The sequence below is a fragment of the Lepisma saccharinum genome, chromosome 24 (assembly GCF_977018435.1).
Source record: "Lepisma saccharinum chromosome 24, izLepSacc3.1, whole genome shotgun sequence".
Taxonomy (NCBI): domain Eukaryota; kingdom Metazoa; phylum Arthropoda; class Insecta; order Zygentoma; family Lepismatidae; genus Lepisma; species Lepisma saccharinum.
In genome coordinates, this window is record NC_139252.1 from 15,575,256 (window position 1) to 15,596,723 (window position 21,468).

The window sequence follows — 21,468 nt, forward strand, 5'->3', positions numbered from 1 at the left end:
CCATTAACTCGCCTTCTCCTCTTCTCTACCGTTATGCGCAGACTTTCTCCACTTGTTTGATTGATTTGGTGTTATAAATCCACTTTATTCACAGTAAGGCTAATCTGGACTGGATCTACAATTTGCATCATTTGATTACAAGGCGACTACGCAACCATTAAGCCATCGGAGAGGCCCCGCAGGGGTAGAGTATTGTACACTGCACTGCACTTTGCAGACTAACGAGGCTCTGGCCTCTTCACTCACAGTTAATACAATCCTCTATGAGGCTCGTCTTTCGTGCAGTCTGTGTGCGGTTCTGAACATCCTTCCATCAAATGTATCTTGTCACCATTTTCCCTATCTTTACGATAAGCAGAAAGTTGCGGAAAAGTGAAGTAAATTATATCAGTAAAAAAGAAGCATAAACCAAACACATCCATAATGAGCATCTTTTTTCGTTCAACATTCCTGTTTCTTAGACACATTTTATTTGTGTCTTGCTAAGAGATATTTAACACCGATGAAGGGTTGCCCTCCCTTTTCCTCCCCCTCCACCTCCCCGTCCCCCAATCTTTGTCGCTCATAAGACGTCATGTCAAAGAAAACGCAAAGAGGTTGCAAGAGTAAGATGGCTGTTAGAAGCCAGAAGGAATACTTGAAATACGAAAAACTGCAGGCTGATTTCGCAGGAAATATGGTTATTGATTTATATATTGTTACAGGCAGAGAAAGGGAGGGAAGGAGAGAAGGGGAAGAGAAATGGAAGTATTAGAGGGGAGAGGATAGACTACAGAGAGAGAGAGAGGAATATAAAGGAAGGGTGAAAGAGGTAGAATAAATACGAGAGAGAGAGAGGAATAGAAAGAAGAGAAAGAGAGAGAGAGAGAGATAGTAATTTAAATTAAAGGAAAATAGATAGAAGGAGAATTGTAGAGAAAAAGGAAAAGAATTATATAAAGGAAAGGAGATAGAGATAGAAGGAAAATGTGAGAGAGAGAGAGAGAGAGAGAGAGAGAGAGATGAAGTGTTTGAGAGAGAGAGGCACAGTAAGGAAGGAGAAAGAGATAGAAGAAAAATGAGAGAGAGAGAAAGAGATGGAGTGAGACATACACAATAAGGAACAGAGAGAAAAGAGCAAAAATGAGGGATCAGGGATTATAAAATGAAAATGATAATAATGTAAATAACAGATGTTAGAGACAACGCTTGACTGTATGTCAATTGTATGTTCTTGCATATCAAATTTTAATTGATTTAAACTGTCGGCCATTCTGCTGTTCAGCACATTCTGTAAATGAGGAATTAATTGAGGTTGTTGTCATTTCACGGATCAAAATATTACATGGTACGGCTGAAGAGTAACGGATAGTCATTGTTCAGTTAATGAAATTAGAGGATTCTTTACATCACTTGTGAATTTCAAAATCAAATATACAAAGTCAGCCTGTGTTTATGTAAGGAGAAATACATTTTCGCCCCTATTCATAAATTAAAACAATATATTCATCGGAAAATTTAATCTATGCACACATTAATGAACCGTTTCTTTTCTGATTAATAAAATGTATGTTCTTTCGGAAAGTGCATTTATCCGTGATTTCTGTAGGTAAAAGACATGGCGTATTGCTTCTATTATATTGAGAATAGAAAGCAGTTCTTAACGAAGCTAGAAATAATTATTAAATTACCCTGACATGCGTTTGAGTCTGTACAATAGATTTGGCATTTCAGAGACCTGTGAAGCTCTTATTTACTTTGGAGAGCTGGATGACAGGAATTGTAAACGAAAACACATTACTTATTAAATTGTTTCTGTTAATAAAGAATTTGTATTACACATTTTACATGTTAATTAATAGCTATTCTTATCAATGTATTTGAAAAACACTAAGGCGAATTGTGAAGCCAGATACGTATGCTATAAAAAACGTACAATTTTATATTTCATGTTGTACTGGATATTAAGCTGGATGTTCGGTCACACTTTGAAACCAACTTAACGACATTTGAGTTATACTTTGATTGTGTATGCTCAATTTTTGCAATGTTCCCTTTATCATTGTGTTTCGACGTGTAAAATAGCCTAAGTGTTGACTCAGCCACCGGAATATGCATCCTTATGCTATTATGAGTTCTTCCTAGGTTACATGTGTTGTGTCTCGAACTTGTAACCTCTTGCTGAATATATAAGACATAAAAGAACGACTTTCGATGGACCATTTCCATCCCACGAGAGGTCTCATACATTTCCTAACGGGACACGGTCCCTACGGCCAACACCTAAATAAGCACAACCTCAGACAGACTGATAAATGCCTGAAATGTAAAACCGAGACGGACACACCGGAACATAAAGCCTTCTTTTGCCAGACATCAAAGAAACAAATCGAAGATCTAAGACAAAAGGTACCAAACTTCAACACGTACCAGTTAATAAGAAATCCCGAGCACTTTACGTCACTAAACGACTTAACAAACCTGGTGTCGAAAGAGGAACATTCGCTCTTCAAATCCGGCATCACTCACCTCCCCATTCAACCCCTACCTCCGGAATGTAATATACCCCCCAGAAGATCACAAAGAATCCACCTTCGACAAACTCAACAACAGGACATCCCTTCTTAGGACTAAGATCACCAAGAGGATAATGAAGCAGAACCTCCCACAGGAACATCAAGAAGGAGACACTAATACACAAGACAGTGATACGCCAAAACGAAAAAAGGTTACGCCTCCCCGGAGAAAGGCAAAGGATAACACTGCAAGGACTCGACCTAGGAACCAACCGAATTTAACCCAGATTTTTCTTTTTCGTTTCTTTCTTAAATTGTAATCTTACACCCCCTTCTTTATTCTCGTTACTAAACACACTGCAAACTTCTCTCACTGATTCTTGACAATTCTCTATATTTCCACTACCGAACGTACTAATGTACCCGATACTTCCCAGGAAATCCCTCCCTACTTCTTCCCTTCCTGATGATGTCCCGGGTACCAACCGTCGTACCGATGTTCATCCCAGTCCGACCAACTCTTGCTGGTCTCCCGCAAGTCTCCTTGCATCAGGTACCACTCGTTCTTTCATATCACTTCCTACTATTAATACGTACATCTCAAAGCCAATAATACTCTCACTATCTCAAACATAACATACTAGAACATAGACCCTGCTGAACATTCATAGAATCGTGTTAATGTCCATTCCTCATCTCATCCATCAACACTAATGCACACGACACACAATAAAACTTATCCTAAGAAAACATTACCCACCCAATTACACATTTATGTAATTTCGTATCTGTGATCATAAATAATATTAATGTTAAACACTAACACTTATTTACTTCCTACTATTTCTAACCTTTATCTTAATCTTCTTACCTTGTAGAATGATGTGAAACCAACTTTGTTCAGGAAAACCGAACAAATTTGGTTCTTCACACTGGGACATTCTTGCCAAAGTCACAGTGAATTATTGTAATTAAAAAGATAATGGAAATCAAGGATGAATCAAAGAAAAGCGGGGGAATCCGTAAAAAAATCACGGAACTGACGCCCTGGGTTAAGTTTCAGGTACCAGGGCATAAGCACATACCTCCGAAAGTACCTTGACTACTTTTATCCGTATACATAAAATAATAATCGTTCTATGTAACCATATCTTGTATACTGTTTAGGAAATAAAATTCTTTGTCTCTTACGAAAAAAATATAAGAGGGTAACCATTTTATGGAGGAAAAGTATTTTAGTGGGTATTCACCGTCAAAGTAGTCCTTTTTGGATAGTAGTTATCGTAGTTGCACCTATCCATTTCAACATGCTTTCTTACAGAGTAAGCAATGCACCAAAGTACAGGGTGTTTCACTCGCTCTCGGCCCCTGATTTTTGCTTCGAAAAATCAAACTATTGGGCATAATGTAATTAAATTTGCTACGGTTATAGCTTGGTGTATAACAAGAATGGTGACGTCACAGCGAGTGTTGGATGCGGTCGCCATTAGCATACCTACGGACGCCTCTCCATGTTACAGAAGGTAGCCACCAACACGTCAGGAGTCACAGAGTCAATTTCCCGCCAAAAGCTGTCTTGCAGTTATATGATAGTGCGTGGCTTTTGCGATAGATCTTTCCTTTAAGTATACTCCAAAGGAAGAAATCCGTTGAGGTAAGGCAATCTCCTTCAGGCTAACGTCCTCCTTCCGACACATCCAACAATGTTCCCGTTGTTTCCACTTTCTTCACGAACTTTCAACCGAACCCGAACAAAACGAATCACTGTCAGGTGCGTCACAACAGAAAGGCCAAGGACTCAGACTGAAAGCACACATCCGTAACATTGGCATTTAACTTCAGAATACTCCAGACGCACGCGCTTGCCCAGGCAAGGACTAGAGAGACCGTTGCGCCATCTACAATGACGTCACCATGTTTCACATTCACCAAGGTACGTCCGTAACAAATTTCGTTACATTATGCCCAAGAGTTTTATTTTTACAAGTGAATATCAGGAGCCAAGAGAGAGTGAAACACCCTGTATGTTGTAATATTGGATTCCCGAAAACAAGGGTTGTTTCTGATCACTCAACTTCACGTTCATGCATCCCGACCCTCTTCCGAACTTTAGTACAAACAGTATGGCCATGTTGACAGTGCAATAAAACAAGATGATAACATGCTATTTAGTCAAATAAGAACAAGCAACAGTGAGAACTGGGTGGAGCGTTCACCTACCTTTCCGAAGTCCGTGAGGCCTCTGTGATCCGGAATCTGTCCCGGGGCATCCACCGTGGAGCAGTCTGCCCTAACAAGGAGCGAAGCAATGAGCAAGTTGTACACGTTTATGTTAGACTAAAGAAGTAAAAGTATAATTAACTCTTTACAAAACTACACTGACAAACAAGTTAACAAATTAAGGCATATAAAATTAACACATCTTATTATATATATATATATATATATATATATATATATATATATATATATATATACAGGGTGACTGGTAATTAGATGTATTCCCTGAAAGGGGTTAAAGTAGAGACAATTTGCAATAAATTTGACCATATGATACCCCGTCCGAAAATTAGTAGTTTTCGAGATAATCGAATTTCTATTGTTTTTTTTTTTAAATGACAATTTTCCACATAAAAAGATGAATTTAGAAAAACTGCTCATTGTATGGAACTTATTTCAGCGTTTTTTGATAGCTAACAAATAAGTGGTTCCTTGAAAAAAAAGAGTTTGCCCAAATAACAATCACATGTAAGTAACGGGTGGGTCTAAACTTACAAGTGATGATAAAAAAATGCACTCTTAGTTTACTTGGCAACGTATTAATAACAAAAATGGTATGACACGAAGCGTACAAATTACTTTAATTACTTCCTTGTGTCATCTGCTATCCAACAAGGTACAAATGTTGCTAACATTCACATTTGTGTACAAGAAATAATACTTCATTCATCTTCATGTGAATGGAATCAATGAACAATACAATTAAAGAACATTACACGTCTTGCTCAAAGTGCGCACCTCCGTTACAATGTGTTCTTTTAGATATCACACTACATTTTCATTTTCAGTGTTATCTAAATTGCTATTACTCTTTAATACTACATATTAGAACATTCATATAAGCTTCATATATACATGGATATGTGTTGTTTCAGGAAGGGGCTTAGTAGAGTATGCTGACGTCTATGTTGCCTAGACAAATATTGAGCGGTAGAACTCCAACCAACACACCATCTGCAATATTTCTTTCTCCTTCCAATTTCTCCTTTTCAGTGCTTTCCTGTCGTCCTTTCATCTTGCCCCGATTAACAAAACAATAACATTTCAAAGTCATTCGAACAATAATTCCGATCCTTTTACACACGTGAAATAACAATATGCACTTGCTTTTTACTATGTATTATTAAGATCAAGTATTGAGGAAATATTTATTTAATGCAAATGGGAGAACTGACTAACATTCACGATTTCCGCCTGTTTAAATTTTAAAAAGAACAAAATTCCTCAAGCCTCGTGTCCAAAGCATGTTATATTATTTTATGTTCATTTATATATTTTGATATTGACCATTATTAACCCTCTTTTGATTGCTCGAAATTTCTCTGGGTTTCTAGCGAGAATATCCTTTCTGAAGTATTATGGTTCAGTTTACAAAAAATATGAATTATTTCACTCAACACATTACAGCACGGAGGAAATTCTAAATCTAGTGAATTACATTTGGATATGATGAAACCAAACAAAAGTACATCTTAGAATCTTACTTTTGTCATTTTCTTCACAAATAGGTTTTTGATAGTCTGGACACACCCACTTCATATACACACACATATATATATGTAAAATACATTTTAGAAACACATAGTTATCAATTTATACGTAGAAATACTACGTATCTGAAATCACTTAATTACTATTGTGCTCCACTGAAATTTCAGCTCCAATAAGAAGTCACCAATTGATATATTTCAAATAACGCCTGAACGAACAGAGTCCTGGACTGTTCCAGGAAAGTACGTAGACTGGGAGCCAAGATTAAGCAGGAGTTACTGCCAAACTGCAGCAGCACGTGAAATCTACGAGTGGATCTCTATTGTGATCTGTAGTGTTAATAGCAATACAGCGTGTTATTTCATTAGTTGTTAATCTTGCCGCCGTAGTCATTAAGGAAAGAAAAAAGTAACGAAAATATAGAGTTCTGTTCCGTGAAAAATTCAATTATGAGTCTTTATCAGGTTGCTATCGGAAAATCAATTAACTATGTAAAATGTTGAACTGCTTGTCCTTTCGGAGTATCCGTGCAATAGCGCCGTCAGTCTAAAGGTTTTCACGAAACATGTCGTATTTGGCAACAGCAGCCCGCAGGAGACAGACAATTTCGTTGAGGGAACTGTTTTTACGTTCACCATATGCACAAATAGGCTAACCCGGAATGGACCTAGAGTAGTTCTAAGTGAGGTCCGAACCACTATCTGCCTCCACCGGGTATCCTATCTAGAACCCATTGATTTACAAGGCGACGGTGGTACCACTATCCAATCGGATAGGCTCAACAGCATAAAGCATCTGACCAGGGGCGCCAACTTTTTAAAAAAAAGTTGTGCGGGTTCAAACAAATCGAGTAATAAGTTCACAAAAATATTTAATAAATCCTCCCTTACATTCATGTACAGTCATCGACAGGATAGGGACACTGAGGTACGAGGTCCTCCAGCCTCCTCTCGCCACTCACACATATCACCCTCTCTCCTGGCGTACTTGGCGTCGATTGCTAATCTAGCTATAATCTTGCCAGGAGCGGTAGTGTTCCAAAGGAAAGGATGAACGGAGGATGCAGGTGATGGTGGAGAGGTAATTAAGCTTGGTGCCTATCTTGAAAAACCAAGGTGTGTTTACTGTTTGTATGTTTTCTCTATGTATAGTATTTGTGTCAGAACAAAGATAAGAAAGAATGAAAGAATAAATACTATGAATAAATTCAAACAACATATATAAATAATATAGAAAATAATAATGAAAGTTATATGTCAGAAATGATTGACTTATTCAATCACCGATTCCAATGATGTTTGCTCTAGTAAAAGTATTTAAGACATCACAATCACAATTTAGAATCCCTTGTCCTTGCTTAGTAACATATAATAGAATCTGATATGATATAAAATAGAATAAATAATATGATGATTATATAAGAAATATAATACAGTATACCAAGGACAGAACATTGATACATAATTAAGATTAATACTGTGGATCCTTAGATACTTTAGCCTCCCAAAGTGAGGGGAGTTACTAGACCGGATGATGGCTTCTTCTTCAGTCTTCTTTCTTCGACTTGGATTTAGTCTTCCGCATCGAGAGGTTCCTGGACGTCATCCAATGGATGAATGTAAAGTTCATGATAGATCCGTGGATGAAGTTTCGCTAGTCCATGGTCCATTACCAGGCTTCTTGGAGTGATCACACTCAGTATCCACTTATCACACTTTACTTTTAATTCTACACTTAAGGATACTCATACAGTCTTCCACGAATACACTATCCATTGAGGTTCACTAAGGCCAATTGCGGACCGTCTTTTAGTCCATGACGGTTCCTTGGTTGTTATGTCTGCCAACACCAGCTAGAGTTACGTTGTTGAGTCTTCTGGTATGGTCCCTCGTAGTGATTTTACATAGAATTTCCATTGTTTAATGCTGTAGGGCCCATTTCATAAAATTTCACTTCACTGGATTCTTCAGACACTTCCAATTCTTGATATTTGGATTTCTTTTCCAAGTTACTGATTCTGCTACTCTTCCATCTTGATAGAGTGAGTTGAATTGTGTCTACATTACGCTTCACTCTCAATTCTGGGATGTAGCTCTCCTCTTCTAAGGTTGAGATTTTCTCTGCCAGCCTATTGATTCTTGGAAACCTTTCAGGTTTCTAGATGTCAGCTGCCAAGGTCTCTTCTAGAAGTCCCTGCCTTAGACTCTCAATTTCATTACTAGAATGCTTAGTGCAGTTAACAATTGCATGCTCCGAAGTATCTCCAACGCCACATTTCAAACATTGGTCATTGTGACTTAAGTTAAATCGCTTGAAGTAAGACTTGTACGGTCCATGGCCAGAAATCAAATGGACCATGCCCCTTGTTAGTTTGAAAAACTTTTTCCTTATCCTCACATCAGGAAGATATCTTCTGCAGTGGATTGAGATTTGCTGTTGACTCCATTCTGCCTGCCACTTATCCCATAAACATGCGTCTATTTCAGCAAGGGTATTAATCTGGGTACCCAGAATTCGGTTGGTCTTCATGTAATTTCCTTTTTTTCAACAATACCTCGAGGCATTCCTTTTAACCTCCAAGTCAATAGGAAGCACTCCTGTAATCGCTATGATTGATGTTGTGGATATAGTTTTAAAGGCTCCGAATGTTCTCATTAATACATTCCGATGTGAGGATCTCATTTTATTAATCACCTGGTGTTGGTCAGTGAGATGAACCCATACCGATGCTGAATAGCATATTATACTCAAGAAGATATTTCTTGTGGGAGTTTGTAAGCTTGATTCCCCATACTGAGGATCTTGTGAAGCTGAACCTTACTTTTCCCAACCACATTTGCAACGTGCATTCTTAGCTTAAATTGGGCTTGCAAAGTTATGCCTAGGTATTCAATATGCGGAGCTATTTTAACAATTATATTAGCTCTCTTAATAATAGCAGGTCTTTGAAGTTTCCCTCTTAACAGAACATGATGGGATTTTTCAGTTGCTATCTTCATTTTCGATGTTAGGGTCCACTTCTCGACTAGTCGTAGGGCTTCCCCTGCATGGACTTCCATCTCTCTGCGATTGTTTGCTTCTATGAGAATCAGGATATCATCGGCATATGCCGTTACTTCTGCCACATCCTTGGATTCTTCAAGAGAGTATAATAATGGTTCCAAAGTAAGGTTCCAAAGAACCGGGCCCAGAACAGATCCCTGTGGGCATCCTTTATTTATTTCTCTTTTAACTGTCTGTTGAGGTCCTTTAAACTGGACAGATCTGCCATCTAAGTAGTCCCTTATCAAGTTGTACAATGGTCTGGGTGTTTGAGCCTCTCTTAGAATTTTCAATATGTACGGCCACCACACATTATCAAAAGCGCCGCTTATATCAAGTGGGATGACCAGTACATATTTTTGTGAATTCTCTTGGACGAATGTCTGTACGTGTTGTATTGCATCCTCTGTTGAACGTCCACGGGTGAATCCATACTGTTTTTCTGACACCCCAGTTAATGCTCTTCTCTCGTTCAATCGCTTAACTACTAATTTTTCTAAGATTTTACCCATTGTATCCAACAGGCAGATTGGTCGAAAGGATTTCGGCTCTTCAGGATCTCTATCATTGTCTTTCATCAAGACAATCAGATTGGCCAGTTTCCAGTCCTCTGGAAACTCACCAGCTACCAGACACTGGTTATAAACTTGTTGCAGATTTCCCAATAACTCATTCTTAGTTATTTTGATGACTTCATTTACCAGTCCATCAGGTCCTGGGGCTTTCTTACATTTAAGTTGGTCTATTGCCAGGGCAATTTCCTCCTTGGCAAAAGGTAGAACTAATGTATCATTCTCGTAAGTCTCCTGCAGTTCACATCTAATATTTCTTTGAATATCAGAGTCTTCAGCTTCACTGTCAAGTGGTAGCAACCTTTCCATCAAGTACAGCAGAGTATCCTTCCATGAGTTTGTGTACGTATTATCTTGAAGTTTTAAGGTTGTGGGTGTATATGCCTGTCTTAGATTCCCAGTTACCACTTTATACGCGATGCTCCATGGATCTTTAACCACCTGATTCTTTAGTAATCTTGCCCATTGTTTAATTTTGTGTTGTTTCAACAGGTCTTGATAAATCCATTTGGATTTCCTATATTTTTCCGAATAGGTTTGTTTTATTCTAGGTAGTTCTTGCGCAATTTCCTTGTGATCGTTCATCTTCTCAAGATATATATAGGCCACGCTTATTTTTTCTCTACTGAGCTCTGCCTTGAAAATTGCCATCGACAATAAATGGTCCACCTATCCTGAAATACTCGTTTCCCTGCAAGGTGTAATGTTTGTTGCCTAACTCTGCGGCAGTGATAGAAGTTGCCATTGAAAATTTGCTATCAAATTGCACTTATCGCCGTAGAGTTTGGCAACACACATAACACCTTGCAAGGACGGGATCTAGGTGTCCCTTTTATTGCCGGTGACTGTACTCGTATCATATTAATGCGCAGACTTACTTATTTTTTAAAGCATCTGTTGTTTACTGATTTCAATAAGCCATCCAACACAAATTACGATAACAAATGCAATAATGATAACAACAACTAACTAACTAACTCTCTAGCCTTCTTAAACCCGAAGGTTCATGGCTGCAGCAACACAGGCCTTCCATCTGTCCCTATCTTGAGCAAGATCTATATACTCTTTTCCATCCCTTCCGATTTCCTTTAGGTCCATCTCAACGTTGTCCCTCCATCTTCGTCTTGGCCTTCCTACAGGTCTCTTACCATCAGGTTTCCCAACAAGAATCCTGTAAACTCCTCTTTCCTCTCCCATTCGTGCCACATGGCCTGCCCACCTAAGTCTTCTTGATTTAATTATTCTAATAATATCTGGACATGAATACAAATTATGTAGTTCTAAATTATGTAACCTTCTCCATTCACCTGTCTCCTCATCTCTTTTAGGTCCAAATATTTTCCTAAGAATCTTATTTTCAAATACTCTCAATTTATGTTCTTCTTTTAATGTAAGGGACCAAGTTTCACACCCGTATAATACTACAGGCAAAATTACTGTTTTGTATATTTTAACTTTTAGTTTCTTAGATATTAAACGAAAAGACAAAAGTTTATGAAGAGAGAAGTAACATGCATTTCCTGAATTAAGCCTACTTTTTATTTCCTCTTTAATATAATTTTCATTTCATTTCATTACTCCTAAGTATTTGAATTTGGAAACTGGTTCAAACGAGTTGTTATCAATAATTAGATTTTGATTATTACCTAACACTTGGTTTCGGCCTGTAAGCATATATTTAGTTTTCTCTTTGTTAACTTCCAAACCTATCTCTTTAGCAGTTTTGAAAAATATTTTAGCATTATTCTTAATCGTATTTATATCATCCCCCAGTAAGTCTACATCATCTGCATATGCTAACAACTGAGTCACACCATTTAATTTTAGTCCTTCTTTAGTTTCTTTTACCTTCCTAACAGCATATTCTAAGGCAAAATTAAAGAGCAATGGAGATAATGCATCTCCTTGTTTTAACCCATCATGAACTGTAAATTTGTCAGACATATTATTACCCACACGAATTTTACTTTCTGTTTCACTGGTGCATATTTTTATCATACTAACAAGCTTCTTAGGTATTCCAAACTCTACTAATATATTATATAATTTATCTCTTTTGACCGAATCATATGCTTTTTTGAAATCAATGAATAGCTGATGGACATTTTGATTATATTCCCATTTTTTTCAAGTGTCTGTCTGATGTGAAAAATTTGATCTGTAGTTGATCTGTTACGTTTAAATCCACATTGATAATCACCTATAATTTCATTAGCGTATGGGGTTAGTCTTGTTAAAAGAATGTTAGACAATATTTTGTATGTTGTTGAGAGTAGAGAAATTCCACGATAATTATTGCAGTTCATTTTATCACCTTTTTTAAACACAGGAACAATTATGGATTCTTTCCACTGTTGAGGGATTTCTTCTTTATTCCATATTAAACAAATTAATTTATGAATTTGACATATTAATGAATTTCCACCATATTTAGTTAACTCAGCTGGTATTAAATCAATGCCAGGTGATTTGTTATTCTTAAGCCTTTTAATAGCATCTTTAACTTCAGTCAAGTTAGGTTCTGGAACTAAAGGTTCTGCTGTGTGGACTTCATTTACTTCTGATTTATCTCCTACATGGACATTTAAAAGGTCATTAAAGTAGTTCTTCCATCTATTTAGAATATATCGCTTGGGTCAGCTAGAAAATCACCGTCTTTATCTTTTATCAAGTTTGCCACCCCTTTCTAAATTCATTTACACCTTTATATAAATCTCTGATATTTTTAGTTTTGCTGTTTGTTTCAATTTCGTTAATTTTGCTTTTCAAGTAATCTCTTTTTTTACTTCTAAACGTGCGGTTAACTTCTCGCTTTATTGTATTATAATTACTTAGATTTGTATCATCCGAGTTATTTAACCACCTAAGTCTAGCCTGATTTCTTATTTCTATTAGATTATGACATTCATTATCAAACCATGGCTTACTTTTTCTTGGTTTATGGTATCCTATAGTTTCTTTAGCTGCTGATTTTATTGCATTACGTATGTGCTCCCAATTCTTATTTACGTCTGTTTCATTTATATTTTCATCATCATTTAAATCCTGCAAAACCTCAAATCTATTTGACAGTTTAATTTGGTAATCTTTCTTAATTCTTTCATCAGCAAACTTTCCTTTATCAAATTTTATAACTTTTAGATTTTGTTGCTTATGATTTATCACTGAGAGTCTTTCTCTTAATTTAGCAATTACTAAATAATGGTCACTGGCACAGTCAGCACCTCTATGTGTACGAACGTCAATTATACTAGTATGCCTTCTCTTATCAATGAGAATATGGTCTATCTGATTATGAGTTTTACCATCTGGAGAAGACCAGGTATATTTATGGATATCTCTATGTTTAAAAGTGGTACTTTTCACAATTAAATTCTTTGAGGTTGCAAAAGTAATCAATCTTATACCATTATCATTACTTAATTCATGAAGACTTTCTTTACCAATCGTGGGTTTAAATGTCTCTTCTTTGCCAATCTGTGCATTACAGTCACCTAACAGAATTTTCATATCATACTGAGAAAATTTATCAAAGACCTGTTCTAATTCTGTATAAAAATCATCTTTAGTATTATCATCTTTATCTTCCGTTGGTGCATGTATGTTTATTAAAATAATTTTACACCACCTACCCTGTAAAACTGCATATGATATCCTATCATTAATAAATTCTATTGTTTTAAGAGCCGAGATAATTCTATTATTTATGTAAAAGCCTGTTCCAAAATTATGATTTTCAGTACCACCATAAAAAAAAGTATAATTTTTAGTTTTACAATTCCCTTCTCCTGGCCACCTAACTTCCTGGACAGCTACTACATCTAATTTATACTTCACTATCTCATTAACTGTACACTGAAATGCCCCAGGCCGGTAAAGGCTCAGAACATTCCAGGTGCCTAATTTAATATCCTTATTCCTAACGTAGATCTTATCCTTAGTCCAGGGACCTCCCAAAGTAGTCCCCACCCGGAGATCCGAACGGGGGACTATTTTACCTCCGGAATGTTTTACCTTGGGAACATCCATGGCCTTATATTTCTGTTTCTTGACATGTCTTTTTACAGTGCAGAGTTGTCAGCTCTACGCCTAACCCCCGATATGAATGGAGGAACTACTACACAAGACAAACACAAACATATTAGACAGCACAATTACTACACAAGACGAACACAAACACATTAGACAGCATAACTACTACACAAGACACACACAAACACATCACAACTATAACACAATATAAACACACACACACCACAACTACTACACAATATAAAAAAACAAACAAACAAACAAACACACAAACAAACACACAAACACACAAACAAACACACACACACACACACACACACACACACACTAATTATCGCAATTGTGCGACAGGTGCATCATCTCCAGGAGAAAGTCGAGTGGCAGCCTTTTCTCCCTCTGCAGTTGTATTGAAATGGCTGGCACAGTGTTGGAGAGGTATCTGCATTATAGTTAATCTAAGTATATGTGAGGGTTTCAATTTCCATTTGCAAATCTTCAATTTGAGACTTACAATAAAATAAAATAAAGTGCCTCGTTTGTGATTGAAGGCATAATACATTTCAACTGGCATAATAAGTCTCCAAGTTGGGGCTCGGAAACGTAGAATTCCCAAGTTGGAGCTAGGGGTAAAAAAGAGCATTCCTTTGCACTGGAAAGGGGGAGGGGCAAAAATTCTGAGGACAATATTCGGGGGGAAAAATCCTAAGACGATTCCCAGGCACAAAAAGTTCGGACAGCGCCCAGTGGCAAAAATTCTGGACAGTACCCAGGAACAAACATTTCAGACAGCGCCCAGTAGCAAAAATTCTGGACAGCGCCCAGGGACAAACATTTCAGACAGTGCCCAGGGACAAACATTTCAGACAGTGCAATGATAACAACAACACAACAAATTATTGTGAGAGCTAGGACCTCAGAAGCCCATATACGTTAGCACCAATGCTTCTGTCTTTTAGTAAAGATAATGATGACGTCAGCGTAACCACATTTTTTCGTACAGTCTCCAGTAGTGCTGCAAGCCAACTTTCACACATCTCTAGAAACGGTGGTATTGCAAATTATTTCTTTGTGACGCGATGAACGGACATCATATTCACAAAGTTCGCTTTATTTGACCCACAGCTCCACGTTTCAAAGAACTCATTGAAAATAACTATCTTATTTAGATTCCCATTGTTGAAATGAATAAAGTTGTTTGCGTAATTTATGAATGTGAGGACATTGTTCTTAAACCGAAGGAGCAAGCAAACTTGTAAAGAAAATGAATAGCTTTTGGCTTGAAGTGCGCAGGCACTCTGTGCACTCGCTATCAAAAGGTTACGAACTTAGATGTGCGATGCGGAAAAGCAAACTTCCCACGTTATAACTACGGCCAAGAAATTAGAAACGCTAATTGGATACGATACAAAGGCGGTCGAAAATTAAGCCACATTTGCTGTTCAAATAATGATACAAATTTACTGCCGTTGTACTAGCGAAACACCTGCACCATAACTTCATTTTATGCCAGCATTTGCAGCTAGAAAACAAATGATGTTGAAAACGAGAGTGAGAGAGAGATTGAGAGAGAGGGAAAGAGAGAGAGAGAGAGAGAGAGAGAGAGAGAGAAAGAGAGAGAGAGTAGAGAGTTAGTAATTCGATACAAACATAGCATTTTTGAAACTTCGTTTACCCTAAGCGCGTAATTATAGAAGTGCTAAGTTGAGGCATTGGGATTGACCACCGGAACACAATTTTTCAGTTACATCTGCCTTGTTTAAAAATGCGTAGGAGAAAAGAGGCAATAAAGTAGGGGAACAGAAAGTAAAAAATATAGATATGGAAGACAAGAAAAGAGGAAAAATATAAAGAGTCAAGAAATATAATTGAAGAATACATCAGGAAAGGGAAATAGAAGACAGGAAAGGATATAAAAATATAGGAAAGGAAATATACGAAAAAGAAAGGATGAAAAAGAAAAAAGAAAAAGGAAAGGAATTGAAGAAACACATCGAAAAAATAGAAATAAACGAAAGGAATTGGAAGTAAAATAATGGAGTGGAATGGTAAAGGAAGGAATAGATAGGCAATAAAAAGAGAAGAAACTAGGAACTGAGGTCAAATAAATAATACAAAAAACATAAAAAAGAAGAGCAAGCAGTGAAACAATATAGAAGCAAAGTGATGGAGTAGAATGGAAGAGATGCGAGGGAAAGGAAATTATATTAGCTAATAAACACATGGAAAATAGAAAATCAAATGAAACGAAATTAAAGTAAAATGATGGATTTGAATGGTAAAGGAACTAAAGGGTAGGACATAAAAGGAAACGAAAAATAAAGGAATGGACAAGAAATAATACAGAGAACAGTGGCGGTGATTTGGTTCGAAGACTGTGTAGGAAAGATGTCAAAACGGCGGGGGGGGGGGGGGGTAACGACAGTTTACTTTCCCTTGGTAGATGAGATTTACAAGGACCGACAATTAAGTCATGAGAATGATTTTATATTGTCCCACATGTGCATTCTATCTCTGAAGTAACGCGTTCCTGATGTAGTGTGGTCCATAATTCACAACCTGGCAACACCTCATGAATTTGCAATAGTCATGCTGGGAATTATGCCGCCATGTCGTGAAGGAGGTGCAAGGGTGTCGTCACGTAATAGCTATGGAGCAGCGAGTGAACATCAAGTTTCATGAAGGACATTCTGAAAACTGCTTGCTGGAATAAACATTTCTTGAATTATAACAGAGCATTTTACTACGGTCCTTGTACGAACTAAACACATAACACATGATTAAGTTCAGTTACTACATTTTTGTTATGAAGCCATACCGCAAATCTTGACGTTTGGCATGATGGCGTGTGCGGTAATTGCGCCGCAATAGGGGGTCTTAGACGATTTGATTGATGTGTACAGTTTGAAGAAAGAAAAACGTAAAATGACTTTGCGTTGAGTCAACCACCGGTGCTGCTGAGACATCAAAAGAACTTTTCAATTTATTTTTTCTAAAATTTCTGAAGCTTACTATTGTACTGCGCACCTTTATTTTGTTATTATTATTAGTATTATGCTTTTATTTCTTTCTCATATTTTCTCTCCTCGTTGGCAAGCCCATCATTTTTTTTCTTCGTTTTTCTTAGTCGATCGTTTCTTGTCTATTTCTTTGTCACCCCAGAAGACAGAGAGGCAGTACGGCTACCCCAACTCCTGCATTCCAGCGACACTCCAGGAATTCAGTATAACCAAACCCCTATATAATTAACTAAACTTTACATTTTCATAATTTAGACAAATAATTAATAATCGGATTCTCTATCCATTGCATAGGCGTGATGGGTGGTTATACATGTAATAATAGAGTACTAAAGCTACAACAAAGAATTTGTGCAGGAACTAAGTTAGGGGCAAATAAGGACACGAGTTGGCAGTTGTGTGTGTTATGTGAAAGGGGGTCTCCAAGAAGTGACTTTTTTTCTCCCCTTTTTTATGCAAAACCCGGTAAATGGAGAGGAACCATGAAAGACGGTTGACCATTGGTCCAAGGGAGGACAGAGGAGCCAAAGGGCGATAGAACTGACAGACTGATTGGCTTTTTCTTATTTTTTTTAAAGAAATTTTGTTGGAAGAGGGAAACGTGTGTTTTCGAGGAGTGTTTTTGATAATCTGACGAGAGGAGGTGGGCAACTGTGTTATAAGTGTGGATAGGAGAAGAACGTTCGTTGTTCTCGTACTCCTGTGTGTCTTTTGGTGAAGTGGAAGGAACAAAAGTACAGTGGATGAGAGGATATATCTTCCACTCAGTTATTCTACACCACGAGAAGATGAGCTTCTAAAACCAGAACAATTTAGTGATCTGCAGGCAAGGCTAGCTGATCCAGACAGACATGTAAGTTAAGTCAGACTGCAATAGTGGCCGACAGTAGCACTTTCTACTATCGCCCTCGTCTCCTAAACCATCACGGACAGAGGGAATATGGAAGATAAGCGTGTGTACCTCCAATTTATTAAGTTGAATTTTTAACGTGCACGAACTGAAGAAACTTACAATACAAATCTTTCATTTTTTTTCTTTGGCCAATGTTTTTTTTTATGTAAATCAAATGGGTGGAAGAGTTGTACCTATTGATTTTGTTTATTATTTGTTTATATATCTATTTAGAATAGATTATAGAATAAATTGACAGCTATTTATTTTCATTCTTTTTACCAAGAATAGTAATAGTAAATGGCAGCTACCCTTTCTCAGTGCCTGGTTGGAGTGGCAGCGGAGAAGAATGAACCCTGGGAGTCTCACGCTCTGAATATTCTTAACCCTTCGCTACATCTCTGCCCAGCACACTATTGTGCCGTAACTTTCTTTTAAAGTAATACGAGTATTGTATCAAAATAAAATAATGAAATGCAAAATGCAATAATCGTACTGTTTTGCTTCTTTTAAAACGGACAACCAATATACTAATTAATATTTGTTTACTTAAGCGAGCAAATTTAACATTTTAAAATCTAAAAGTCCTAAATCTCAGTTTTTTAAGTTGTTTTATTTTATTTCCGGGACCCCTTATACAAACTAGGGGATGTTCAATACCTGAGGGTTTTTGAATATCGCCTAGTTTATAATATCATATGCTTCTCCCAGAGTCTGCCCCCCCCCCTCGAAGGAAAAGCTCAAACTCCGCCCATGCTCGCTCCTCCTAATCGCCGCTACTGACAAAGGACATAGAAAAGAAGCACAAAATAGTAAGACGATATGGAAGGAAATGAATAGAGTGGAATGGAAAAGAGAGGAAAGAAAATTAGAGACAATGGAAATGAGAGAAGAGAAAGTCGTGTGAGAAAACACATAGGAAGAAGAGGAAGAAGTAGAAGGAAATGGAAGGAAAGGAATTATCTAGAAAGGAAAAGAAAGAAAAATGAGGAAAGCAGAAAAAACAAGCCCTGGTTTTCAAGTTAGTATTTCTGATGATTGAATATTAGTTCTCCAGCATATCAATTTTGCAGTGTGTATTATTGCAATAATATATTTTTTTATTTAGTGTCAATTTTCGACCTGTTTAAGGTAACCACCACAACCAGCAATGCCTTCTGCAGAAATCGAGATTCTCTGTACTTTTCTTTGTGTGTTATGCTATCCGCTTCACCAGTTAGTGTATATCGCCTTGTTATGCAAAGACATTCACTGTGTGCAGGTAAGAGCTAAAAGCTCCACATGTGGTCGTTGATGCGTATGGTGTCATAATTGTTACCAACAGATCCGATTAAATCACAAGTATCTATATTCACAGGTATCAATTCGAATATGAATTTGTTTCAACTACACAAACACGGGAAAGAAAGTTAAGCAAAGTTCTCTTGTACGTGACAACCAGATTATTTTTATCAGAATCTCAAAACCTAGAATTGCCTACAATTTGTCTGTTATCTTCCCATCGCCCCTCATTAGCTTTAAATTATATTACCAATGCATGTACTACATGTTATTCTATTCATATGTTATTCTATTCCAATACAGCGTAATGGTTCAGCGTGGGGATTTATGGAGAGACACGAATATAAATGCTTGTGTTGCCAGTGATCTCAGAATAATTTCGTTATTAACAACAATATCCTTTTTTGAACTTTCTCTACAAGTATACGACAAATGAACCATTCCAGAGTAACCGTCAAATCTATGAAGCCTGTCGAATGTTTGTGAAACCCGTAGAACGTTATGAAACTAAAGAAAATGACTTCAAACACAATATAGCCTAGATATTAATTACTAGTAATGAAATATCTTTATACAGCTAAATATGAAAAAGATTGTAATAAATGTTAAAAAATGAATGTTTGTATAATTCAATCATTTCATTTATTCTTGTGTTACTTTTAGGTTCCTGATAATGGAAAATGGGTAATTGGCCTAATTATTTTTTCAATATTTTTTGATTGAATAATTTTTTAATTAATGAAATTTGTGATGTGCTAAATAACGTTATCACAGTCGTTAAAAATTGATAACTTTTGTTTTTAAATCCACTTTATGCACAGAAAGGCTCATCGGGAATGGAAATTAAAGTTCGATACGAAATACACCGGGGTCCCTTGATTATAAGGCGACGGTCATATAACTACGTAGAAATCTTATGTCTCAAATCATTATTCGGAGAAAATATGCTTCAAGAAAACAGGGACACTGTTCAAATAAATCGTAGAAGACAATTTAAGTAAAAATGACTCTGCCTCAACAAAATGTGCTTGAGAATTCAGGTTAAGAAAATAAGGATTTAACTTATTTTGCAAGACAATTTAAATAAAGAGGATACAGTCCTAACAAATTGTGCGAAATTAGTTTACATAAAAGGGGACACAAAAGCATAAGGCTTAATTAAACTGAATATTCGTTTTTTTACCATAGTTTACAGAACATTTAAACATTTACGCCGCTTGAGTCCCATTCATCCCCTTCAATTTCTTCGTGGAAAGGTTGGCTTTGTGTCTATTCCAGAAACTGCACTTTTAACGAACGCCAAAAAGCTCGTCCACTTACTAGCTTTGAACTCCATCGAAACCACTTCCAGTCCTTCTTTGTCCTTGCATCGACATTGTATTGATCCATGACCCTCTCAGCTATATTCCTTTTTGCCAGGACTCCGTGGAATCGAAAATATTTGGTTGCGATTGGTTCTGCTTATTCGGTAGACAAACTCACGAAAAATTTTGCGACGTCTTTATTAAAATTGTCTTCCATATTGTTCGTAAATGTTAGACATTTACATAGCATGATACTCCGTTTCCTCATTTTAAGATTCATGAATATGTTTTAGCCTTAAATTATTTATTTAAGTAGAGATCCTAATAATTAAAAGTTTCAAGTTTAAAGGACTAAACTCTTCATGGACGTCCTTTCATCAATTTCAACACATCATCTCTCATCCTCATCGTCACGATTAGCCAAACGTGGCAAAAAAGTATGCTAAACAACAAAAATACAAGACTTGTCCTTATAGACGAGAACAGGACGAATAATTATAAATCTAGATTCGACAGGAATTTACAACTCAAGACTAGACCGAGACGCTGCCATTTCTTTTCTCGTCACGATACCATTCCTATACGCAGGTCCATCAAATTAGACGGGTGGAAGAAGTTTGCGCTGTTGCCACGTCAGAGCGCAACCCCGTGTGTTCACCCCCAGGCACATCACGTATGATGTTTTGACAGAATGGTCCTGCAGACCAAGTACATCACGTATGATGTGTTCGAAGTTTATTGCTTTCTTTGTAAACGTGGGTATCTGGTTTGAGGCAGGGAAATGGGAAATTCTTTCTCGAACGCTCTACCGTGAAGGTTCTATTGTTGCCTTCCGTAATAATTAGCCTGTGTGTGAAACAGTGGCACCCCTTATGACCATATATGTAAAAGAGAAACGAGCGTTTGTTGTGCCTATTTGTTGAGAGTTGACGAAGAAGGACTCTTGATTTCTTTCATTTCTTTTAGTGATTCAGACTATATTCCGGAGAATTCTGGAGCCTCTACATCTGACGTATCTCCGGAATCCATTTCTGAAGATGAAGAAGACACACCATTATCATT

General features: G+C 37.0%; 1 protein-coding gene across 1 annotated transcript in view; it reads right to left on the reverse strand.

The window, feature by feature from the left end:
* Positions 1-21,468, reverse strand: part of LOC145978339 (dipeptidase 1-like) — a 201,303-nt gene that overhangs the window by 78,432 nt on the left and 101,403 nt on the right. The window contains exon 6 of the mRNA XM_083110924.1: positions 4,716-4,785. Within this exon, the coding sequence (XP_082967050.1) occupies positions 4,716-4,785 (70 nt within the window). The remainder of the gene's footprint in view (positions 1-4,715; positions 4,786-21,468) is intronic.